This window comes from Triturus cristatus, chromosome 4_1 (genome assembly GCF_964204655.1).
Source record: "Triturus cristatus chromosome 4_1, aTriCri1.1, whole genome shotgun sequence".
NCBI lineage: Eukaryota > Metazoa > Chordata > Amphibia > Caudata > Salamandridae > Triturus > Triturus cristatus.
The window spans coordinates 1,015,776,893-1,015,804,037 of NC_140585.1; the positions used below are offsets into that span (position 1 = coordinate 1,015,776,893).

Genomic DNA, 27,145 nt, shown 5'->3' on the forward strand with positions numbered 1-27,145 from the left:
TGGGGGCCAGCGAGGCCTGAGGGAGCAGTGCAGCGGGAGCTACGATCGGACGGCTGGGACCCGGTGCGCCCCCCCCCCCCCCACACCCCTCCCCCCGCTGCAGGGCACAGAGGTGATGGTGCGCGAGCTTGCCCACAGGGAGACGGAGGACAGCTGAGCGGTGTCGCGGTGCCGAATAAGGGATTCTGAGGCTCCCCACATCGCGGCTCTTGAGAGTGGCATTCAGGTTTCTGGGCGCATATCCTGGTCACGGGCCCCGGCGGCCCCATTGCCTCTGCCGCCGCGGGCTGACGTGTGCTACTGGTTCAGCTGCATATTATCTGGTGGAGCACAGGTGATACTGCGCGAAGGTGCGAGGTCCCCCCGCCTGGCGACTAGGTCGTTGCCCCTACGACCCTACTGGCGTGCTGAGACACAGTGGCGGCGGGCGAGCGCTCACTTCGGGGCCCCTCCTTTTTTTCTTTGATTTCCCGCCGCGATTTCGACAGATGCCAATGGACTAAGACGGCCGGTATTCCTGTGATGCCGATGGTGGTGGATGCCTCCCTCTCTGCTTACAATATCTGCCCGTGGATGGTGGTTTGGGCCCTCTCATAGACTAATAACTGCTGCTACAGTCGCGTTGTGCTGCGCCCAGGACTTCGGACCCCTTCCACGCCCGAGAGGAACGTGGAATCCGCCCCCTCGCAAGCTGCTGTGGGCCCGTCCAAGAAGCCCACGATGGGTAAACAGGGTAGTCGGCAGCCCAAACTCACGTTTGAGGCCCCAGCGGCTAAGAAAGGAGTGCGGAGTACACAGGATGTGGGGAGCTCCCAAGGCTCACCCACGGCTGGCACGAGCTCGTGCTCCCCAGCAACAGACCTACAACAGCTGATGCAGGAAATGAGGCAGGGCTTTGCTACCATAGTGGATAAAGTTGATCGGTTATCGTCAAGAATGGACGCCTTTGCACAGAAATTGGACATACATGAAGAGCGTATAACTGAAACTGAAAGGCGGATATCTGATCATGACGACACCACAGCCTCACACACCACGCAGCTCTCGAGAATGGACAATGTCTTAAGAGTTATCGCTGCAAAAAATGAGGAGTTGGAAGCCCGCAGCCGCCGCAATAACATACGTGTGGTGGGTGTGCCGGAGTCCACCAATACGGGGCGCATGGAAGAATATGTGGAAAAGATACTCCTTGCCTCCGTTGGGTCTGAAGCGTTTTCTAAGCAATTTATTGTCGAGAGAGCACACCGCTCTCTTGGGCCGCGGCCTAAACCCGGAGCTCCACCGAGACCCATCATTGCACGGATCTTAAACTACCGGGATCGGGATACTGCGCTGCGGGCTGCACGCACGAACCAAGCACTGTCGTGTGATGGTGTCAGCTTCACCGTTTACCCGGACTTCACGCCTATCGTTCAAGAACAACGGCGTAAATTCCTCGAGTTTAAGAAAAAACGACGTGCCCTGCAAATTGATTACGCACTGTTGTACCCGGCAAAGTTGAGTCACCCACCAAGCAAAGCAACATTTCTTTACGACTCCGCAACAAGTGGAACATTTTCTGAAGGCTCTAAAGAATGCACGGGCTGTGCAACGCGATGACGACGATGCAGATCATGTGGACGAACACTAGTTACAGAGACGCTGCTTTCTACCGTTTGGCCTACGAACTTGGGGGCTTTTGAACTGCAAGTGCCATGGAGGCCCGCCTGCTGGGCACGCGAATGCGACGGCACCGAGACTGAAAGAGAATACCATGGTCGGGGATAGGACAGTGGTTGGTAATGTATTCCAGGCACCCCCCCCCCTTTCCTTGACTGTGGTGAGGGGCAGGATGTAGGGGGTGGATCTGGGCACACTCTAGATGAACCCCATGGGGTGTACCCCAATGAACAAACTGACTATGTTGCTCCTGTTGAGCTGTCTGATGGGAGTTTTGGGAGGGGGGTGGGGAGGGGATTCTGGCAAGTTGGGGGTGGGGTATGGGATTCCGTGGCGGCTCTGGTCTCTTCCATTGCTTTCATTGCCTCTAGGACCTCTGCACACAGGCAGAAAGATGAACATTGTCAGGAATACATGCTGTGGAAATTGTTAGCTAATACTTCCTGTGGATATGGTAGGTTGGAGATGATTATTGATAGGTCCTGGGACGAATTGAGCTACTTATGTGGCTCTTTGGTAGCGGGTGGGGGGGGGGGTTAGAGGGGCAGCCCTTGAGCTTCATGCCTTAGGCCGTGCTGATGAGACCACTCCTGGAGGCTATGGAAGAGGATGGCTTACCCTAGATAGCGGAGGTTTTCTGGCTGATGGGTCCTTGACGACGAGGGGAGCACAGGGGAGAGTGCGGGGCCCAACCGCAACTATGGCTCCGGTCATTTGGGAGAGGGGGCTATGCTTGAGACCTGAGCCTGGTTGGAGCAGTGGGGCTCAATTTTCTGCAGTGTATGAGATTGACAATCTTACATTACCGGCTAGACCTGCTGTAGAGGCGGTTACGAGAAGTATGTTGGGGATTTCTCGGATGAGGGGTGGGGGCGTGGGAATGTCTGAACCTGTTGTTACAATGTTGGGCGCGGCTCCTATCACAGTGATGCATTTTTCAGATCTTGCGGGAGTGCATGATAGAGACGTGCGGGGGAGCCCCTCATGGTGCTTGTAGTACACACAATCATTCACATACGTTCTGACAGTAATGTTTGCAATGCGGTGGGACACACGGTGCGTTGCTGTTCTGATGCAGGGGTGGAACAGCTATCCAGCATGAGTGCTCAGGGGAGCGAGTGGAGAAATTCTTTACTGATGCACTATACTCCTTCTCATTATCAACATGGCTAAGGTAGACACTGATTTAAATATACTAACATGGAACGTCAGAGGCCTGGGAGACCTGCGAAAAAAGAGGCAGATCCTCTCTTATTTGGATCGCCATGCAATACACATAGCCTTTATCCAGGAGACCCACTTTAAAGCGCAGGCTACCCACACCTTTGCCGGTAGATGGGCGAAATACGCAGCTTTCTCCTCCTACTCTTCGTACTCTAGGGGAGCGGCAATACTGGTGAAAAAAGGAACCCCCTTTATTATGGCAGGCACAAAAAGCGATGCTCAGGGGAGGTATTGTCTGATGTGGGGTAGGCTGGGGCATGTGGCAGTTACCCTGGTCTGCTGCTACGGCCCCAACATAGACGACCCGCACTTCTTTACAGACCTCAGTGCGACTGTCGTAGGCGTGGGCCCGCAGCACCTCATCTGGGGGGGAGATTTCAACACTACGCTTGATCCAACTAGGGACAGGTCTCACCCGGCCCCACACCATTATACGAAAGCTCGTGTGTCGCTGACGGAAATACTAGCTGAGCATACCTTGATTGACACATGGAGATATCTCCATGCTGACAAGCGGGAAGTCACACACTTCACGGCGCAGGCAAGATCATGGGCACGGCTTGACTATGTTTTTATATCTCCGCATTTTTATACGGCGCTTGATCGAGCACACCATCTTCCAAGAACGTTCTCTGATCATTCGCCGGTGCGCGTTACGCTCCGAGCTGCGGACCTTGGCCCCCCATTGACTGCCTGGCGCCTGCAACCCGCGATGCTACTGGATACTGTGTATCAGGAGGAATTGCGGGAAGACTGTTTGGATTTTTTTAGGCGCAACAAAGATTCTGTGAAAGATGTTGAAACTATATGGGATGCATTTAAAGTGACCTTAAGGGGCATATGCATCGCTAAAGGGTCAGGCGTACTGAAGAGTATCCTAGCACGCTTGCGAACACTGGAAGATGACCTTAAAATGCTTGAGACATCAGTGGCCGACAGCCCTGACGATGCTACGCTAGCGCATATCCGCGAAAAAGTGACTGAATATACAGACAAAGCCACTAGGGAGGCGAAATTTAGAGGTAAATACTGGACTGCCCGCCGCTATGGCGAGGGCGAGAGGCCAGGGAAAGCGCTGGCGGCGGCGATAAGGCTGACGCGGCCCCCTAACACTATATTGGAAATTGAAGGCGTGGAGGGTGACGTATACAGAGACACTACGAACATTCTTAACGCGTTTGTGGAGCACTATCACCAATTGTATACGTCGACTAGGACTGGGGATCTACACTTGCAGGATTACCTGGAAGATGTGTCCCTCGGATGGCTTAGCGATGCACAAAGGGCGTTTCTGAGCTCCCCTTTTGAATTGGACGAGGTGCGTGAGGCTATTATGCACATGCGATCTGGCAAGGCAACGGGCCTGGATGGGATACCAATAGAATTCTATAAGACTTGCATTGACTTTATGGCACCGGTCTTGCGTGAAGTGTATGAGGATGCCCTTGAGGTGGGCCATTTGCCCCCTTCTATGCGCATGGCCCTCATTACATCACTCCTTAAACCCGGGAAAGCTGCAGATAAGTGTGACTCCTATCGACCCCTCTCATTGCTCAATTGCGATGTGAAAATACTTGCGAAACTAATTACTACCCGTATGTATTTGCTACTCCCTAATCTGATATTACCCGACCAGGCAGGGTTTGTGCCCGGCAGGGCGACGTCCCATAACCTGCGCACTTTTTTCGCGATCCTAAATTCGGTACATGGCGATTTGCCAATGGCTGCCATCTTTCTCGACGCCTCGAAAGCCTTTGACTCGTTAGAATGGGATTATGTATTCCAGGTTCTGGAGCGTATGGGGTTTCCACTCATATTCATCTCCTGGATTAGATTACTGTATACATCTCCTAGAGCCAAGGTGCTGATAAACGGCAGACTTTCCTCGGCATTTCCCATCACCTGGGGCACTAGACAGGGTTGCCCCCTGTCGCTTCTGTTGTTCGCTATAGCCATGGAGCCACTTGCAGCAAAATTAAGACAGCATCATAGGGATAAGGCGTTGAGATGTTTCCAGAGGCAGATATTAATATCTATGTACGCGGACGACATTACTTTATATATACGGGACCCCAGTGAGAACCTCAATCCGATTCTTAGGGAATTCATCAGATTTGGCAGGCTCTCTGGAGGCCAGATCAACTGGAGCAAGTCAAGGGTTTTCCCTCTTAGGGCGGCTACTGAGCGGTTTGAGTTGGAGTACCCTCTAGCTTGGTGCGAGGGGGACTTTAAGTACTTAGGTATACACATAGAAAAAGACAAAGATGAGCTATTGCGGGCCAACTATGGCACGCCGATGACCCGTATTACGGACTGCATTACTCGATGGATCACGCTTCCCCTTTATATGGCAGGAAGGACGTCGCTGATTAAAATGGTAATATTGCCTAAGTTGTTGTATCTTTTCTTGAATATCCCCTGTTATCCGGGCAGTTTTTTCTTTCGGCACCTACGCTCAGAGCTCATCAGACTGGTTTGGGGCGGGAAGTCAACCCGGCTCAAGTGGGAGGTCCTCACTAAGCCATATAGTCAAGGCGGTTTTGGCGTCCCAGATTTTGAGCTGTACTTTCAAGCGGCGCAGGCACACTACGCCTATTTTTGGATACGGCAACCTCGATACATGCCCCAACTAGCGGCCGAACACTGGCTTAGAATAGAAGGCGCATTGTATATCCCAATACAAGGGAAGGATACAACGCCCACGACAGTGGCGAGTACGGCGACTGCATGGAACCGAATAACAGCCAAAATAGGGATTACTATGTTGTATGCGCCGCTCTTGCCCCTTGTTTACCATCCAAGCATGCCCCTGTTACAGGAGGCCGGGTTTCGGAAATTAGCTCATACTATCCACGTCACGACGTGGGGGGACCTATACCGTGCTGGTACGTTCCGTTCTATGGAGCACTTATTTGAGGGCATCCACCCTTCACCCCTTGACGTTTTTTTGTACATTAGGCTCCGGCAGGGGATTAAGGCGCTAACACCCGATTTTCCGCGGGAACCACCGGAAGTGGCGCCGTTACAACGTATCCTCCTGGACGAGGCCCCTGCCAAGGTAGTCTCTAAAATTTACAGGTCGGTCCACTCACTGATGGTCGCCCCGCCTCTTGCGGCTCGGGCAAGATGGGACCTAGAACTGCAGGTCCCACTGACAGATAAACAGTGGGAGTTCTGCCTACAACAGACGGAACGTATTTCCTCCAGTAGTAGATATAGAATAATACACTATAAATACATTCACCGGGAGGACGACAGGTGCGACAGGTGTCGTGCCCATGGGGCGGACTTTCTTCACTTGGCGTGGGCATGCGAGGGGGTGCATCAATATTGGTGCCAGATATTTACGGCACTTACAAAAATTATTAACACGGAGATTGCGCCCTCCCCTATCCTTGCCCTCTTGGGATACGTGGAGCCCATACAAGCTTCACACCGCAAATTCATTGCGCTTGCCTTCTTACTTGCTAAGAGACGAGTTGCATGTAGGTGGGGCAGAGGTAGGGCCCCAAATTTAAGGAGTGGATACGAGATCTTACTTATTGTCAGGAACAAATCCGTACATATTCTGAACTCTTACCAATAGCATCACGACCAACAGATATTTGGGCTCCACTACATTGCTACTTGTTAAGGGGGGAGGCTGCCGTGGGAAACAGTACGCCCACATAGCCGCGTGCTCGAGAATCCCTCATGGACTACTGAGAGGTTGGTGTGGGAGGGCACTTCTCTTGGGATATGGCTCCATAGACGCTGCATGCTGGGGGTCTCCACCCTTGTGAACTTTGACTTCCAGACACCTGATGTTGGGACATATGGGACCTTGCGAGGGGCTCCTCCAGGTGGAAAGTAGGCATCAGTGAACCCTATAGTAATCATAGGATTGCTGTGTAGTCCTGCTCTGATATGCATGTGCGCACTATTAATGCTTGATGTGTCTTTTCCTGCCACCATTGTATCGCTTATGAATGTAATGTGTACCATTGATGCACCTTTGCTTATGACTGTACGTTTGCTCAAAATTTTCAAAATTAAATTAAAAAAAAAAAAAGTCCTTCTCGTCCAAAAAGACTATTCGGGACCGAAGAGCAAGAAGAACTATGGCGCACTCCTCGACAATGATTCCGGACGACATCTTCGGAGAAGGCATCGACGCTCCAGAGCGGTACACCGAAGAGGGCCTCGTCAGCGCTTCCGAGGCCGACGATTCAGATGTGGAGGGCATCACCCCGGCGCAGAGGGTCGTGGGTACTGATTCTCCCCCCCCCCCCCCCCCCCCCACCACCCCCCCACACACCCCTGCCGGCACCGAAAAAGGCTCCGGTCACACCTTCGCCTCCGGGCCTAGGCAAGCCCAAGGACACTGCTTCCAACACCCCACCTTCAGGCCCGGTGAAGAAGCCAAGCAAGCCTTCCGGCGGCTCGGGCTCGAGCCAGCCTATCCCCGGTGCCGATAAACACGCTTCGGCACCGAAAAAGAAGCCGGCCTCCATATCGACACCGAGCTCCGCACCGAAGCACTCTGGGTCGAAACCCAGCTCTTCGGCACCGACACCACCTTCGGTGCCGACCAAAGCACACAAGGCCACCGGCACCTCGAAGCCGAAATCCATCTCGGCGCCGACCAAGCGTCCGGAGGTTCCCAAACCAGGTTCGAAACAACGAACCGGCACGGAAAAGCCTAAAAAGACAACGGCCCCGACGCCTTCGGCACCGACGGACAGACCAGCCTCACCGGACTTATTTACACCGGATCCCTTGCAGAAAACACTCACCAAGGATCCAAAAACACGACATTTGACACTTTCTTCCAAAAAGAGACATTTTGAGAAGCCTGCTCCACCTCCGCATCCAAAGAGGAAGGACTCTGCTACCTCTCAGTTCAGGATACCTTCCCCACCTCCCCCACCTTCTCCACCTCCTCCGCCTTCTCCACCCCAACCTCATCGTTCTCCCACCCCGTCTCCACACGATGATGATCACGGGGACCCATATGATGACATAGGGGATGTCCCCCAGGACCTACCCACAGGGGAACCCACTCCTACAGGATCCCCAGACCCATGGGACGACTACAATATCCCTGATATCCCCAACGTCCCACAAGATGACCTTTACCACTCCAGGCCATCTCCACCAGAAGACTCATTGGGGTTCCACCATCTACTTCAAAGGGTGGCACACTATCACGGAGTAGACTTGCATACCGACCCAGTGGAGGAAGATTTCCTCCTCGACACATTCGACACCACACATGGGTCTACCTCCATATTACCTATGCTTAAAGGAGTGGTAAAGCATGCGCCAGAAGTTTTTAAGCACCCAGTTAGGGCCAGGGTCATTAACCCGCGCATAGAAAAGAAATACAAAGCTGCCCCCACAGATCCCTCCTACATCAGAGGGCCAGCGCCACTAGATTCCCTAGTGGTGTCCACTGCATGCAAAAGGGCAAATTCCCAGGCGTCAGGCGAAGCACCACCACCTGACAAAGAGTCAAAGCTACTGGACGCATCAGGAAAGCGCACTGCGTCACAAGCAGCCAATATGTGGCGTATCACCAATACTCAAGCGCTATTGGCCAGATATGACAGGGCACATTATGACGAGTTAGAAAGCATAATGCACCACCTCCCTGAAAAATATAAAGCTAGGGCCAACAAACTAATTCAAGAGGGTAAGACTATCACTAACACCTCTATACGCTGTGCCTTAGATGCGGCAGACACAGCTTCCAGGGCCATCAATACCAGCGTCCTCCTCCGTCTCCATGCTTGGCTAAGAATATCCAGGTTTAAACCGGAGGTACAAGCCTCCATCCTTAACCATCCCTTTGACCAGGAACATCTATTTGGCCCAAAGGTGGATGAGGCCCTAGAAAAAATGAAGAAGGATACGGATACGGCGAAGTCCATGGGAGCCTTACAGTCACACCCTTCTAGACGCTCCTTTCGCCGCTCTTCCTTTCGAAGTACATCTAGAGGCTAGTCCTCAGACACCGCGTCCACTTCGTACAAATCCCCCACTCAGTCCACCTTCACGAGGGGTTATCAAAGAGGCGGCTATAGGGGTAACAATAATAAAGGCAGACGCAAAACAAACAACGCCCGCTCTGCCACAACGCCTACCCAATGACTACCCCCCCTCCCCCTCTCAGACCATTCCACTCCGGTCGGGGCAGACTCCAACATTTCCTTCCCGTCTGGGCTACCATCACCTCAGACAAATGGGTGACACAAATAATTCAATCAGGCTACTGCCTAGAACTAATATCTACCCCCCAAACATTCCACCCAGGCAGCACCCAATGCACATTTAATACTCCTAAAGCAGGAAGTAATCTCCCTCCTACAAAAACAGGCAATAGAACCCGATCCTAACAACCAACAAAACATGGGAGTCTACTCCCTATATTTTCTCATACCAAAAAGGGACGAGACTCTGCGGCCCATCCTAGATCTCTGGCCCCTAAACATGTACATACACTCCGACCATTTTCATATGGTAACGCTTCAGCAGGTACTTCCGCTCCTTTCCCAAAACGACTTTTTGACCACCCTAGATCTAAAAGACGCGTATTTTCACATTCCGGTGCACAAAGCTCACCGCAAGTACCTCAGATTTGTAGTGGACGGACAACACTTCCAATTCAAGGTGCTCCGGTTCGGAGTCACAACAGCGCCACGGGTATTCACCAAGTGCGTAGCAGTGGTAGCAGCACATTTGCGAAGACAACACATCCACGTCTTCCCATACTTAGACGACTGGCTGATAAAAGCCGGGTCATACCATCAGTGTGTTCAACACACATCTACCACCACCATTCAATTACTCCACCAGCTAGGCTTCACAGTAAACCACCAGAAGTCCCATCTCCAACCATCCCACATAAAACAGTACCTCGGTGCCACCATAGACACCTCAAGAGCACTAGCCTACCCCAATCCTGCCAGTATTGCAAGCATTCAAGCTCTATGCGCAAAATTCGCACTACAACACTCCCTTCCAGCTCGAGTGTTTATGCAACTAATAGGGATGATGGCCTCTTGCATTTTCATAGTGCCTCACGCAAGACTCCAGATGCGTCCTCTCCAAGAGTGCTTAGCGCGCCAATGGAACCAGGCCCAGGGTCAATTTACAGATCTGGTGTTGGTAGACGGTCGCACCCATCGCTCTCTGCAGTGGTGGAACACCACAAACCTTTCCAAAGGTCAACCGTTCCTGGACCCGGTTCCTCAAATAGTACTGACAACAGACTCATCGCTCTCCGGCTGGGGAGCTCATCTACTGCATATCACCATACAGGGCAAGTGGACACCTCAACAAAAGTTACTCCATATCAACCATCTGGAGTTACTAGCAATCTTCTTAGCCCTAAAATCTTTTCAAACTCAAATTTCAGGCTAGGCAGTCCTGATCCGAACAGACAACATGACAGCCATGTATTATATTCAAAAACAAGGCGGCAAACACACTCCACAGCTCTCTCACCTAGCACAGAGCATATGGAGATGGGCAATACCCCAGAAAATCTTTCTCCTAACCCAGCATGTCCCAGGAGTCCAAAACACAGTGGCAGATCTGCTCAGCAGGCAGACACAACAGATCCACGAGTGGGAGCTTCACCCGCAAGTTCTTCACCCGTACTTTCAAATGTGGGGGCATCCACAGATAGACCTCTTCGCCACCCATAAAAACGCCAAATGCCCAAGCTTCGTCGCCAGATACCCACACCCATTGTCCAAAGGAAATGTGATATGGATGAACTGGTCAGGCAGATTTGCGTACGCTTTTCCGCCTCTCCCACTCATTCCACTAGTGGTGCGCAAACTACACCAACACTCCCTCACACTAATCCTAGTAGCTCCAACGTGGGCCAGACAACCATGGTATACCACACTGCTGGAACTATCTGTAGTGCCGCACCAAACACTACACCTCTCTCCACACCTCTTAACCCAGAACCATGGAGAGATCCAACACCCGGACCCAGCGCAGCTCAACATTGCGATCTGGCTCCTGAAATCCTTGAATTCGGGTACCTAAATCTTCCCCCTGACTGTATGAACGTCATCAGAGAAGCTAGAAGACCTACCACTAGAGCGTGCTACGCCGCCAAGTGGAAACGTTTTGTTATTTATTGCCATAACAATACCATCAATCCACTGGACGTGTCCATTCAACACATAATAGGCTACTTACTCCACCTACAAAGGTGCAATCTAGCCTATACGTCCATTCGCCTACACCTCGCAGCTGTTGCAGCTTACCTACAAAACAGGCAACATCTCTCACTCTTTAGAGTACCTGCCATTAAAGCCTTCATGTTAGGCCTTAAAAGAATAATTCCCCCCAGAGTGCCACTGTCACCTGTGTGGAACTTAAATATCGTTCTCACAAGGCTAATGGGGCCTCCCTTCGAACCTCTGCATAAATGCGAACTACAATTCCTAACATGGAAAACCGCTTTTCTTGTAGCCATCACTTCCCTTAGAAGGGTCAGTGAGATACAAGCACTTACCATTCAAGAACCCTTTCTCCAAATGCACCATAATAAGGTTGTTCTCCGTACCAACCCAAAATTCCTCCCTAAAGTCATTTCTCCCTTTCACCTAAACCAAACAGTAGAACTACCAGTATTTTTCTCGCAACCACAGACCGTTGCGGAAAGGGCTCTTCACACACTGGATGTCAAACGAGCCTTACTCCACTACATTCAGAGAACACAACCTTTCCGTAAGACCAAACAACTGTTTGTTTCTTTCTCTCCACCACACAAAGGTAACCCCATCTCAAAATCGGGGATAGCTAGGTGGATTGTAAAATGCATTCAAATCTGCTACCATAAAGCAAAGCAAACGCTATCCATTCCCCCGAAAGCCCATTCTACACGAAAAATAGGGGCTTCCATGGCATTCTTAGGGAACATCTCATTAGATATCTGCAAAGCAGCTACATGGTCAACACCGCACACTTTCACCAAACACTATTGTGTAGATGTGCAAACTAAGCAACACGCTAGTGTGGGCCAGGCTGTACTCAATACGTTATTTCAAACCACTGCAACAGATACGGGTGGTCGCCGCTAACGGTGGGTACTGCTGTATAATCTATGCACAAGTGTGTAATCTGCAGCTCATATGCCTCGAACGGAATATGCTACTTACCAGTATGCATCTGTTCTTGGCATGTAGAGCTGCAGATCTGCACACGCCCACCCGCCTCCCCGGCTACCTTTATCTGTTCCAGTTTATCTTATTTAGATAGCACACACATGGGCATCTTCACTGTTACTACTACGTTCCATCTTTCCCTGCTGGCGAAAAACAATCTGAGGATGGAGCCGAAGCCCATGCGCAATACGATCCAAAGGAGGAGTCACCGACCTCGTGACTTCCAAAGACTTTCCAAGAGGAAAAACAAACTGCAAACATCCGGGCCCAACACCAGATGGCGATCTATGCACAAGTGTGTAGATCTGCAGCTCTACATGCCAAGAACAGATGCATACTGGTAAGTAGCATATTCCTTATAATCCATTATGCAAAATTATTGATATGGAGTCATGGAAACCACTTCTTTAATATGCATGGAAGTTTTTAATTTATGATCATATATGTAATTTGTTGTGGTTAGTATTGTAGTGTCTATATGGATCTATCTTAATACATTTGCTTTATTATTGTTTTTTGTTGCAGGCTAGTAGAGTGCCTTTCTGTAAATTTCATCTTGGAGATAGACCCATACCTGTCACTTTCAAGAGAGCTATTGCTGCACTTTCTCTATGGCAAAAAGTCAAACTTGCATGGGGTCTCTGCTTCTTATCTGATCCAATCAGGTAAGAAAATCATTTGGCAGTTTTTTCAAGTCAAATATGTTAAATGATGTCAGGAAAATGTGATGCAAAACATTAAATATTTTTAATTATATACCACTATTCTAAAAGAAAGTGCTTTACTTTGGTATCGAGTCTCCAAAGCATATTATTTAGAATGACAGTTCAAGCATATTCAAACATTTGGGTCACTGTCCACAGCCAGCAAGAAAGCTAAGCAAGGAATGAAGAGGACATGCCTCCATCACCCTCTCATTCTAAAAATTAGTAGATACGGAGTCCCACGAAGTAGGGGATTACATGTAGCTCACCAGAGAGTTCCACGCTCCATACAATGGTTTGTGTGTGTTCTTGAATCTCTGGCCGCACAGGGTAGCCTTCAATTGTTTCATGTCAGGTGGGCTCCAAGAACCACATGCGTCCACAGCTCAGTTTCTACATTTCAACTCTTCATAGGTTTCAGTCAGATAGCTTTCTTTAGTTTGTGGACTCTGGTCATAAGGATAAACAGTATAGCTTCCTCTTCCCCCAAGGCACGTTTCAGAACAGGTATTTTATTTTTTAATTTTATTTTTTTAATTTAAGGAAGTTTTATATAGCTCGAACTTGACCCGAATGTATTGGGTATCAGAGCGCTTCACATAGCACCAGTTGCGTTACATGAAGACACATTCATTTTTGTTAGGCACGGGGAGAATAAGTGATTTGCCCAGAATCACAGGATGTTCAGCGTCACTGCCGAGTCTCAAACCCAGTTCCCCATATTTGTGGTTGACCGCCCTAGCCGTTAGGCCAACTCGTTCTTCTCGAGTTCAGTCCTGACTTTAAGTTCGAAACCACAACAGATTCCTGTCAGTTGTAATCGTTCTCTTGGGCTGGTGCATAGACTTTACTTCTGATACCCAGTTGAAGTGCAACTGCTAACTAAATAAGTATTTATCCTTCTTTTTAGGGTAATGGTCTGAATTCATGGCCATTTAAAGCACAAGCATTCTTTCAAATTTAAATGTTCTCCCACTCAGGACAAGGTCCCTCTTTCTGAGCCTTCTGGAGTCTTCTGCACCTCTGCGTAGCAGGTGGAAGAGGCTGATGCTCACTGATGAATTAAAAGTTGATTGTATGCTGGCTTCATCATCAAGGCCTTCGGGATGCCAAGTGACTCCAGGCACGAGTGAGGGAGGAAGAGGAGATCATGTTTTTGTATAGGGCATATGCTAGCTGGTTTTAACACGATGTGTGTTCTTTTAGCTCATCCAGACATCTGTGGGGTTTCCTAGAGCCATTACCAGGCCAGCAGCGGGCAAGTAGTCCTGTGCAAGGGAAGGAACAATGCAACCCAAAGGGATCCACCATCTCGTGCAGCATTAACTTTTGTCTTCTGCTAACCATTCATGAGTGTACTGGTCCTCAGCCACATTACACATGTAACGCACTATCACAAAGTCAAACACTGTGGTGATGTTAAGGACCCTGGGTTAGGGAAATTGCAGATATTATACATGGGAGTGTTGGAAGGTACACTATAGAGGCACCCCTAGGCCACTAGAGCCTCGCACACTGGACAGGCAGACAATGTGAAAACCGGTACAGCGTGGCACACCTCTTCCAGCCATGTGAGGACTTCAATCCTATCTCCATGCTTTCTCGCATTGTATGCTTCATTATAATAAAGGACCATCAAAGATGATGGGGGGGCGTGGCTTGTCAGCCAACATGGTGGACGTGGACCCGTGAGGCCGGAGCTGTTGATCCCCCTAATCCTGACAATTTCTCCTGATCGCACCGACAAACATGCACCTACCAGTGGAGTGCCGGTTGCGGAAGTCCTCCTGCGCCAAACGGGCTGAGTGTTGTGTCTCCTGGTCAGCTGGTGCCGTGGGGAAGACTGTTGTGCCTGCGCGCCTCTGCTGGCTGCCCGCTCGCATGCAGCGTCCTTTCATCACAAAATGGACGCCCGCGCTCCGTTGTAGTAACCGGCAGTAGAGGCGGACTTTGGCCCTGAGTTGCATCGGGCGGGCCGGCTGTCGGAGGTACCCTGGTGCGACTTGATCCATTCTGTGCTGCCTGCCTGCGACGCGTCCCGACGAGGAGGGTGAGCTGTGCCCTTGCAGCAGTGAGACCCCGGGCTGAGTCCGACAGGGGAGGCGAGCAGGATCGACTCCTGTGCTGCCCCGAGCGCCGCTGGAAGGCGGGGGCGCTGCTCCTGACGGGGCATTGGACGGTGGCGGCGCGGACTGGTGGGCCCTGCCTGTCTGCTGAGCCGCGCGCGGAGCCCTGCAGAAGAAGATGGCCGCCAGTGCTTGACTGCTGCGACTGTCGTCAGTGGTGCGAAGTACAGTCCTGGGCAGCCCCGAGTAAGTGGTGGGGTGGGATTGCTCCCGTCAGCGGCATGCATCGGGCCGCGTGGGAGACCCCTCCTCAGTACTGGTGGAGTAACTGGGGGAGAGTCGAACCCCTGCAACATCCTGGGTGCTCGCGGGTGGTGGAGACTCTAAGACCGGCGGGTCCCTGCCTGCCCGCACGGGCCCCGGTGAGGTGGCGCTGCGGGTGGCGGACGGCTGGAGCGGAAGCTACCTGATCTGGGGTGTGCGGAGCCGTCAAGTTCTGGTGCTGGGGGCTGCTGAGGAGGCGCGAGGGGAGCCCCATGAAGCCTTGAAGGAGCCATCCCCGGCGGGCCACGCATGTAGTGAGGGCGCAACCCTTGTGTGGAGTAGTTACGGGAGTCTGACGCGCTCCCTGTCGTCCCCGGAGTGGCTGCGGAAACGGTAGGACGCCCCGCACCGGCCTGTGGCATCAACGAAGGTGGCCCACGGTGGGAGCAGTGGCGAGCCGTGCCCACTGGGTGCTGCCTAGGGGCCTTTGCTGGGACTGCCCCGTTGTGTTCTGGTACCTGTCATCTTCAGGGGTGACCCCTGTCTCGGCATGGGACTGGCCGGGTGGCACTCTGACACTGAGCCCGTGAAGAAAACGTGGGTGCGGGGGCGATCCCTGTGGACCATCTTCGCAGAAGATGGCGGACGGCTTAGGGGTGAGCCAACGTCAACAAGTACCTACTGGCCTGGCCACTGAGGGCCCAATCAGCAGTGAAACGGTTGTCTGGTCCTGGGGACCCGCACATTGACTGGGCTGACCTGTCAACAGCGTGCCCCGGCCTGGAGGTCGTCGCACTCGGCTGTCCTGCTCTCGCCGGGCGGCTGCGGCCGGAGTCCCTTGCTCACTTTGCCACTGGATTCAAGCAAGCCTGGCTGAAGACGGCTGAAATGCCAGAAACCAGTCCTAGGAAGCTTGTTTCCGGTCCAGGGAAGGCATGGCTTGGCAGTTCGGGCTGGACTGTTCCCATGAGGCACAGGGTCAGACTGATTTGCATATGGCCATGTCAGAACTGGGGTGGCAGAGTGGGCTAAAGAACGGTGATGGATCAAACCCGGATCTGTTGACTGGGTGTGAGTGTTTGATTGGTTCTGATGCTCTGTCCATCACCACCCCCTTTTGTACCGCTTTGTTTGCCATAAGTTGGCAGGGTATGCTCAGACGTGAGTCCCTTCCTCACTTTGCCACTGGATTCAAGCAAGCCTGGCTAAAGACGGCTGAACTGCCAGAAACCGGTCCTAGGAAGCTTGTTTCCGGTCCAGGGAAGGCATGGCTTGGCAGTTCGGGCTGGACTGTTGAGGCACAGGGTCAGACTGATTTGCATATGGCCATGTCAGAACTGGGGTGGCCGAGTGGTCTAAAGAACAGTGATGGATCAAACCCGGATCTGTTGACTGGGTGTGAGTGTTTGATTGGTTCTGATGCTCCGTCCATCACCTCCCCCTTTTGTACCGCTTCGGGCCCTCGTGGGGCATCACCCGCGCACTATCCGCGACCCGCGGGACGCAGCCGCTGCGCTTTGCCTCGCCGGACCATCATCTCGTGCATTCGCCGTGGGAGCAGCCCGCTCTGTCGGCCCCCCCTCGCCGCCATACTGCTCCAGCCGGTGTCCAGCTGCGAGTGCCCACGGCACAACAGCTTGTGATGGGTCGAATGAGAGCCAAAATACAGCAGGGACCACTGCGCGGGAACACGTTGGACCCTATAGCCCTGAGTACTGGTGGAGTAACAGAACCCACGACTACAGCCCTGGCAGCAAAAATGGACTCTCTCCTAGCAGCAGTGGAAAAGTTGGGTGCAGTGTTGGAACACACCAGATCCTCCCTGGAAACCCGGATCGACAAGGTCACCTCGGACTTCACCCTCCTACACGCAGACCATCGTAGGCTGGTAGACAAAGTTACCGGGCAAGGTCAAACAATCAAGGAACTTCAACCAATTACGCAAAGCCATGCCGCAGCGCTGCAAGACCTAATGGATAGGGTCAATGATCTGGAAGACAAAGCTGACGACTCGGAGGGTCGCTCCCGTCGCAATAACGTTCGCGTGGTGGGCTTGCCGGAGGGCGAGGAGGGTGGACACCCAGGGTAGTTCACGGAACGGTGGCTTCGTGATCTCATGCCTCCAGGATTACTGTCACAGCAGTTTGTGGTTGAGAGCTCATCACATCCCGGCACAGAAACCTCAACCGGGGGCCAGGCCACGTCCATTCCTCTTTAAGCTTCTCAACTATAGAGATCGTGATGTGGTCCTCCGTGAAGTATGCAAGTTGGACGATCTCAAAATAGGTGGCAGTTCAGTTGTGTTCTTCCCTGATTACACCGCCCGGGTGCAAAAACGCAGGAGCAATTGCACCGCGGTGAAGAGACAACTCTGTGCCCTAGAGCTACCATATTCACTGCTGTTTCCAGCCTGCCTACGTGTGATGGCTAAGGGGAAGACCCGCTTATTTGACTCCCCAGAGGGATTGGCTTGAGGAGTGGGGTCTGTGGTCGGGAGCGAGGCCTGCGAATCCGGACGGTGATGCTGCACCGGGTAGGCGGACCCGGCGGCGGCGTCGACGCGGGTCCATGAGGAACGTCCAGCCTGGGTCCAATTCCCCGAATCCAGAAAGCGTGGGAATGGAGAGACTGAAAGCTCTTAAGGCTGTCACCACCCTCGGCCCCCCACATGCCCAGGATCGTTTCGACTAATGGATGCAGCCTACCTTGGTCCCTAGTGGCTCCTCTTCACCATCCACCACTGTCTCGGAGGATCTCGCACTCCTGGTGGTGACTCCGCAAACTGCAGAGGAAATCATCTGAGCGAAACTTCTTATGTTGGTGACCATGCTGGACGGCGCACATGCGCAAATGATTGGTAGTTCATTCTGTGTTGTACCAACGGTTGGGAGCGGGGGGGGGGGCCTGTTGCATTAACGCTACTGCTTGGCCTAGAAGGTGTCAGTGAGGTGATGTCCGGCCAGTCGCCAGGTGGGTCACACACGCTATTTCGCGGGGGTGGAGGGGGTTGGACACATGGGGCGGCACGCTCCCCTGGCTTGCCAGCCTGCCTAACAGCCCGTAGGTCCAATACGGTGACACTGGTGTTCACATTGTTGGCGCCCATCACATGCAGGAACAGGGGGGACGGTTATAATGCAGCATAGCTGGCGCACGCACCCTCACAGGCACTCCACTGACTTAGCCTACGCCACCTCATAGTCATAGAAGTTTGGACGGACACCACACAATGTCTGCCCTTGATGTTACAGGGTTTTTTGGTTCGTCGGTTGCGGTTTTTCTTTTTGTTGCAGCACACCGGCATGACGTTACCTGTCCCCATTCCTCGCGCGACCTGGGTGGCCCTGGCCCCGACACCTCCGCTGCGTTGGCTTGCTCGAGATGGCGCGCACTGATATAATTACGTGGAACATCCGTGGCATGTACACACCCGCGCGTCGCTACTCCATCTTCGCGTACCTTCTGAGACACGCCGCTGCCATCGCTCTCCTACAGGAAACACTCATGACACAGCTGGAACTTGACAGGTTGCGCAAATGCTGGAGAGGCCAGATATTCGGCACCACATACTCTGCACATGCGCGGGGCACACTGATCTGGGTGCGGGCGGGTACCCCGTTCATCTGTACCAGCACAGAGATAAACCCTACAGGCAGGTACACTTTGGCTCGCGGCTCTCTGAATGGCCAACAAATGCTGTTGGGCTCCATTTATGCTCCAAACACTGACCAGCCCTCATTCCTGGCGCAACTGTCTACGGTGTTGGCCCCTCGTGCTGGACTTTCATGGCTGTTGGGCGGTGATTTCAATTCGGTGTTGGACACACTCCTAGATAGGTTCTTCCCACCCCTCCGCACCACACCGGCTGTTCTGAATGCGCAGGCTCTCGTGGGTTGGCTTTCGCACTGGGCGCTGCTAGATATGTGGCGCAACCTACATCCGGATGCTCGTATCTACTCTTACTACTTTGCAGTCCACGACCTCCATGTGCGTGTAGACAGGGTGGTGACACGCACTGATCCCGCTGGTTGAAAATGCTGAGTATCTGGGGCGGACGCATTCTGACCACAATCCCCTGCAGCTGCGGCTGAATTGGGATCCCGGACGTCCCCACATGGCGTCTCCAGCCGGCCGCACTAGAGCAACCGGACTTTAGGGCTTCCTTGGGGTTTGGCTATACTGGAGTATTTTGAACTAAACGATGGGTCGGCAAGTAGCGCACTGATGGAGTGGGACGCCCACAAAACGGCCATACAGGGTCACTGCCTTGGTGCAACGTGGAACATACGTAAAAATCTGGCATTGTCGCTCACCCGCATTGAATCGCAATTACTCAAATATGAACGGGACGGAGTCGGAGGGGGCCGCCACTCCGCTCACCTGGCTTGCCTCCGGGCGCAGCATGCAGACCTCATGGAGCGCCTGCGCTGCCACAATTATGCGGCCCACACGGCACGTACTCATGCCAAGGCTCACAGGGCGGGTCGCTTACTGGCTTGGTTGCTTAAGCAGGAAAATGCTCACGCCCCGATTAGGGCCATACGCACGCCCGAGGGGTCACTCGTATACACGCAGCGCGAGATACATCAGGTGTTGTCCGACCACTATGCGCAACTGTACCGCTCTGCGGGACACTGTTCCGGGCCCGAGCTGGACAGGTTCCTGGACGCTGCCCGCCTGCCCAAGGCTCCCAGGGAATATCTAGAGTCGCTCGACGGCCCCCCACCCCGGAGGAAGTCGGAGAGGCAATCGGATCCATGGCCACTGGGAGGGCACCGGGGCCGGATGGCCTCCCTGCTGAATATTATAAGGCCTATCGGGGGTCCCTAGTGCCAAAATTGCACGCCCTTTACTCCGCAGCTCTCGAGGAACGCGTCTTACCCCCTTCGATGCGCGAGGCCTACCTGGTGTCCCTGCTCAAGCCAAACAGGGATCCCGTGAGTCTGGGGGTCATACCGGCCCCTGGCACTGTTTAACGTGGACTATAAAATACTTGCCAATGTGCTGGCGGAGCGCCTGGCGCCGGTAGTGCCTAAGCTGGTACACAGTGACCAGAACGGTTTTGTGCCTAAGCGCAGTACCTCACTGAACCTGCGGCGGTTCTTTCGGGTGGCATCGGATGGTGTACAAAGGTGGCCCAGGGCGGGGTGTCTCGTACTGGACCTTGAAAAAGCCTTTGACTGTCTACAATGGGGATATCTTGCGATGGTGCTGTCGCGCTACGAGTTGGGCTCGGGATTTCTACAGATGGTTGCGCTCTGGTACAGGAGACCCACACTGAGGGTGAAAACTGGGCCCTACATCTCTGCTGCGATTCCAATTTGTAGAGGCACCAGACATGGGTGCCCGCTTTCGCCACTCCTGTTCGCGCTAGCAATCGAGCCACTAGCAGCGACATTGCGTGCGACATTCGGAGAAGGTATCCCCCTAGGGGACGCAACGCATCAGGTGTCGCTATACGCAGATGATCTCATGGTGTTCGTTAGAGACGTGGGTAATATCTCGGTCAATCTAGAGCGCGTGCTGCTCGACTTCGCCGCTCTCTCAGGCCTCAGGGTGAATGCTACCAAGTCTTGCCTTTATGCGTTCGGCGGGGACACCCCAGATCCTGGCTATGTTCTGGATGGCGCGCGTGTCCAGTGGAAAGCGGATACTTTCCGATATTTGGGAATTCAGATATACCGTCAGCTGGCGGATCTCATTGAGGGCAACCTAGGTAGGGCAGTAGCAGCGATAAAGTCCCTGATGCGTTTTTGGACCACACTACCACTCACGGTCACAGGCAGGGTATCCCTGTCCAAGATGGTGATCCTCCCCCCACCTCCTGTACTACTTTGCCAATCTGCCAATATATGTCCCGGCGGCCTTCTTTGTCACACTCACGCAGTCGCTCCGTGACTTCACCTGGGGTAGTGCAAGACATAGGATGGCTCTGCCCAAGCTGTACTTGCCCACTGACCAGGGAGGTCTGGCTGCGCCGTGCTTCGAGCATTATTTGGCAGCGCAACTACAATGGATAGCCCGCTGGCTAGCAGGCAGAGGCCTTGACGACACTGCAACCACGACGCCTCCCCTTTCTCTAGTTGACATTTTCAAGCTATTCCACAACGCAGCGAGGGCCTCAATGCCAACACCACTTCTCATGGTAGTGGCCTACAAATGCTACCGCCGCAGTCTCTACCTCACTAGAACCCAGGTGCCTTATGCTCCGGCTATACCACTGGAGGGCTCCCCTAGCGGGCTGGGGGCGCTCACCGCTCCTGCACTAGCGGAATGGCACGAAGTGGACATTCAGATCCTGGGTGACCTTTATAGAGACGGTACCCTCATGACGTTTGAGTCTCTGGTCGACGAGGTGGGCCTGCCACCTGGCCAATTCCTCAGACATCGCTCCCTGATTGCGACATTGACCGCTAAATGGGGGGACATGCAGGAGGAGCCGAGTCAACATCTCACCCTGCAATATCTCCACGTTATGGGAAGGGGCAGACATCTGATTCGGTGGTTTGCGTCCTCCCTGCGCACGCATGCAGCGGTAGTCTGGAACCGCTCCGCCGCAAATGGAAGGCGGACCTAGCGAGGCCACTGGGCGATAAGGAATGGGGCAAGATGCTACAGAGCCCAACACGCATACCTCGAAACATGCAGTTCCGCCAGTTGTTTATACTTCATAGGGCATACCTCACGCCCGAATTGATTAACAGATACTTATCCTCGTACTGACACGGTTTGCCCTCGTTGCGCGTAGCTGGGAGTCGGGATTGTACACATGCTGTGGAGTTGCTGCAAGGTGCGCCCATACTGGCAGTCGATACATGGGGCGCTACATGCGTGCACGGGCCGTTCCATACCACTTGAGTGGTCAGTTTACCTACTGAATCTCTTCCGCAGAACGCCATCCACGAAAGTCACCTCCCGCTTTCTCGACCTGGGGCTGGTGGTGGCTAAGCGGCTCCTCATTAAACGCTGGAAGGCGCTGGACCCACCGCATGCACGGGCATGGTGGTACTCGTTCCAGGCTTGGGCCAAGGCAGAACGAATAGCTCTCCTGAGAGAGGAAACATTGGGACTCCGGAATACTCCTCTCAACACGATGGGAAGGTTAATGTGGCTTGTTTGCCCGCCACACTGTTGGCTCTGTGCTACATGATGTTTGGAGTGGGCGGCGCGGGGCTGACCATGTGGTGATGGCCGGCCGGAGTGTGTTGGGGGTGGGAGGGCGGTCGACGTTCGGATAATGCGGTGAGGGGGGGGGGGGAATTTGCATGTTGAACTTTGCTGCTGTTCTTGGTTTTATTGGGGGCTCCTGAAGTTCTACCTTCTGTTAGTACTATCTGTATAAATAAGTATCCTGAAGACACTGCGTAGACTCTATGCACCACACCAATGGACCCATACCACCAAAGCACGTTAACGGGTACTGTATTGCAATTTGTAATGTCATTACATTGTTAAGGACCCCTCTAAATGCTGGGTGGGGTGCTTTCCCGATTCACGGTACTGCTCTTTTGATTTGTCTAATGCTGTGTGGTGTGGGTGGTGTTCATAGTTGGCTACTGCCTGTTTGTAAATGGTAAACTCTGCAAATCAATAAAACAGATTTAAAAATAAATAAATAAAGCACCATCAAAGATCAACCTGCATCAGTATGCTTGTTTCATCCTCATTTTTTCACTGCCACCGTTTTGAGACATGGAGCCCACTGTATATAGAGGCCAACTCTCCTGGGTCCATCATCCCTCAACAGAAGGACTGTATGTCAGAAATGTACACTTTCTGTGATGCTCCACTGGCAGTGATCCTGAGGTGCAGAGTAGTTCTTTTTAACAGTACAGTCTCTTAGCTGCGACTAGGTTAGTCTACCCTTGTATCTAAGGCGCCCCTGAGAAGTTCCAAAAAATGTGCCGCTGAGGGGATGGTGCAGTTTATTCCATTTTGAGGCACTAGCCCCACAAGCACAAGTTACCAGAGGGATGTCACTTATTCTGGTGCCTTTGAAATAAGCGAAAGTACTGACTGAATATTTAAATGCCAATTAATTTTAAAACTTTTAGCACATTGGAACTTGATATTTGTGTATTTGAATTATGAATTGTAACTGTGTATGGTAAGGAGATAATATTATTCAGGGGAAACATCCTTCAGACCGAAGCCAGAATCCAGCTGTTTCTATACAGCGCTGGCAACAAATTAACGCGTCTTTGGTATTCATTTGTTCAGCACGCAAGTCGTTATAACGACTTGCCTTAGGGGGGGCACATTGGTTGAATGATGTTGGATTTAATCACCAACACCTTCCCTACTGTTGCGCCTACTGGAGTTGGAATAGTATATTAACCTCTTCAGTGCCCATGACGAGATGGTCTCGTCATGGAGCACGGTTGCGCTGTGCCCATGACGAGACTATCTCGTCATGAACCCCACCCACTAGTGCAACGCCCGGCACAGGAGGGGGAAAGGGCGTGGCACTGAAGGGGTTAAACAATTTCAAAATCCTGCGCCTCCTATGGCAAGTTGTTATAACGACTTGTGTGCTGAATGAATGCGTACTAAAGATGCATTAATTCTAATGACAGCGCTATGAAGGCACAGCGTGATTCTGGCTTCAGAATACTGTCACACATTCATTCCTCAGAGTGAGGAAGGGGTCTGGCTGTAGAAAGGTAGAATGACAGAACTAGGAGGAGGGGTAATATACAGACTTGATTGCATTTCTTTTGCTTAAGGGGTTAATAAGTCTACACAGGACTGCTGAAGAACTGACTTGCTGTCACTTCATTGAACCCTCTTCTGATCTTCAGCTAAAAAGTTCTGCTTTCAGTGAGCTGAACCGCTTTTCAGTTAACATAGCAAAGGTATTCTAATCCGTAATTCCTACTTGCTATCAGACAAGAGAGAGGTGTGGCGCCGCGGCCAGGGCGACTGACACTGGACGCTGAGGATCACGGTTCGATCCCTGGCTCCGGCGGCAGGGGTCTGCCCAGCACCATGCGACTCTGGGCAATAGCTCGCTTAATCTTCCCAACGGCCCCCAGCGCCGAGATACCCCTTCGGGGGGGATTTGTGCGCTATACAAGTACTGGATTTACATTTACATTTTACATTTACATATTGGTGTTTCCCTTCTAAATATCTGTAAATATAAAATCATGATATCAAAGAAAGTTTGCAAAATTTTAGCTCTGAAAGTAGATATGTGCTTCCCTTTTTTTTCAGTAAAGATGATGTAGAGAAATGCAAACAAAAGGACTTGCTGGAACAGATGATGGCAGAGATGATAGGGGAATTTCCGGATCTCCATCGAACAATCGTTTCTGAGAGAGATGTCTATTTAACCTACATGCTAAGGCAGGCAGCAAAGAAAACAGAACTACCTCGTACTTCTGAAAGTAATAGCAAGTATTGTGACATAAACCTTTTCACTGTTCTATTGCTCAGTACTGTGTAGCTGGTTTACAATTTTGTTTCAGTATAGAAATATTTTCTCAATATTAAATTGTAATGTGACATTTGTGTAATTCGCACTATGCTTTTCAAATGATCTACCCCTTGTGGAGCTTGTAACACATTTTTATAGAAATAATTTCAAAGACAGAGAAAGGAAAACATATACACAGTATTACAGCACATAGCCCTGCAAGTAACAAGCATTCAGAAATAACATATGCTCCAAAATTAACAAACCCTAGTTTAATGCAATATTTAATCTAGTAAACCTGATTGCTCAAGCAAATATCAATCTCATTAGCATATATACTAATGGCCCAATCAGTATACTCTAACATAGAGGAAAAAAGATGGTAAGGAAGAAAAGCAAGAAGAAAAATAAAATGATGACGAGCAATGCAGATAATTAACTTGTATCACAATTAACAATCTAGAACAAGAGCGAGCAAAACAAAACTTTTTCACATGGATGAGGGCACAAGAAATAAACAGTCATCAATTCTGAAAGGAGTGCAGATCCTATTCATTTAAGGCAGTTTCTACACTTAGGGAGATAGCTCTAATTTCAACCGTACTTCTAACGATGTACGTTCTTAAAGTGAAAATGCCTCTTTCGTAAAGTGTCACTTTTTTTAGCGCAACTTTTCCATGATCACCAGGAGTGATAAGTGACGTCATTCACCTTTTGAGATAGCATCCCCAAAAACATGGGGTATGTCCCCTGGGCACAGTTTCGATTGAAAGTTTAATAAAGATTCATCTCTGTTATGTGCTTTCAAGAATTCACGTTTATTTCTTCATTTTTTCTTTAGGCGGAAATTGTACTTCATTTCCCACAATGTACCAGTAATGCTCTATCACATTTATGACATTCAAATATCCCAATGCATTTCGGCCATTATGCCTTCATCTAGGGAGTATCTAAAATGAATGAAATGATGTCGCCGTTATACAAGGGTCACGGGGTTCAGTAACGTGTTGGTGAATGAGGATTTATCGCGAGTTACTAGTGCAGGATTATGGTGGTGGGTCTATGGGTACCGTGGTATAGAACTGTGAAAAAGTGCTTCGGATCATAAATGAAACGTGTTAAGAGAACATGCGGTGTGTATTAGTCGGGAGATGGAAAATTGTTGAAGTGGCAGGACGGTTATAAGTTACGTCGTGAAAGTGCTCCGATTTAGGAGTGAATGAGCGGTTACCAAATGGTGCTTTTATCATTGATACAAGTGAGTTTGCATTTCTGTTGTGATGTTAAAATATTAGACCACTAATTCGAGCTCTGTTATGTTTGATGCACGTATTTAGTTACATATACGGTGATGTATTACGCGCTGCTTTTAAACTTATTGTTGTCTGTGAGAGCGTGGAGATTCCGATGTGTTCCGCGCAAAGCTTACGAAAAGTGGAATTTATTACTGGTGTTTAAAAGGACGATCGGTGTGGCGTAACAATAGAAATAGGACTAATGCGCGAGTGTTAGAAAAGAATGTGTACTATGTAGTTTCATGAGGATTACCAAAAAATGAAAATGGTTTAGGTGTGTATCAACATATTATGATGGTGTAGTTTAGATGAAATAAAAAATAATGAATAAGAAATAAAAAGTTACACCTTGTTAATCAAGTAAATGCTATACATTGTCATTGTCAGTTGAAAATAAAGATGAGAAAAAGAAAAGAGACGTAAAAAGAAGAAATTAAATCAGAGATAACATAGGTATTCCATCCGGTCATTCATCCCATGTGGTTTCATGGAATTTAGTAAGCGTATCCAATGATTTTCGCGATGTAAGTAGTAAGTAGCGAATTGTGGTTATCTTTTCCTTCATTTCTGGTTAGGATTTCAAGTACGCAGAATTTGAGTTGGCTGATATTATGTCCTGCCTCAAAGTGACTGGCTACTGTTGATTTCAGGTTTTTGGTTCTTGTATTACTTTTGTGTTCGTTGATGCGGATTTTAATTTTTCTTTGTCTATCCCACGTAAATTTTTCCGCAAGGACACTTCAGTAAATAAATCAAGTTGAGTGTGTCGCATGTAGCCGTTACTTTTTGTTTAATCTTATGGCCTTTCATCGGATGTGTTATATGGGTGCCAGTGATGATATTGTTGCAGTTGATACAGTTTCGACAAGCTACGGTTCCTTTGTAGGTAATATCCTTTTGGTGTTTTATGGGATTTTTTATGATTCCTCCCAGGTTTTTTGATCTGGTATAAGCGAACATTGGTTCTTGTGCAAAGATATGTTTGAAGTCTGGTTCTAGTTGGAGTATCGACCAATTATTTTTGATTATTCTCTTGTAGGTTTCACTCATGGTAGAGTATTTAGAAACCACCGTCATGCGGTTTTGTGTTGTCTTCTCTTTAGAAGATAATAATTCCTCTCGGTTTATTGTTATGCATCGGTTGCTTGCTCGCTTCAGTGTTTCTTCTGGATAACCTCTTGTTTTAAAACGTTGTAGCATGTCATTGATGCGTATCAATCTCGTTTCTGGGTTTGATACTATTCTTGTCACTCTCAATAGTTGTGTATAAGACAAGTTGTACTTGAGTGATGATTTTATGGAAGCTTCCATATAGGAGGGTATTGTTTCTATCCGTATTCTTTCT

At 50.8% G+C, this 27,145-nt stretch overlaps 1 protein-coding gene across 7 annotated transcripts in view; it reads left to right on the top strand.

The window, feature by feature from the left end:
- Positions 1-27,145, top strand: part of TRABD (TraB domain containing) — a 214,679-nt gene that overhangs the window by 175,979 nt on the left and 11,555 nt on the right. For all 7 annotated transcript variants that reach the window (XM_085653946.1, XM_085653945.1, XM_085653949.1 and 4 more), the window contains 2 exons: positions 12,579-12,718; positions 24,304-24,476. In XM_085653946.1, coding sequence (XP_085510072.1) covers positions 12,579-12,718; positions 24,304-24,476 — 313 coding nt within the window. The remainder of the gene's footprint in view (positions 1-12,578; positions 12,719-24,303; positions 24,477-27,145) is intronic.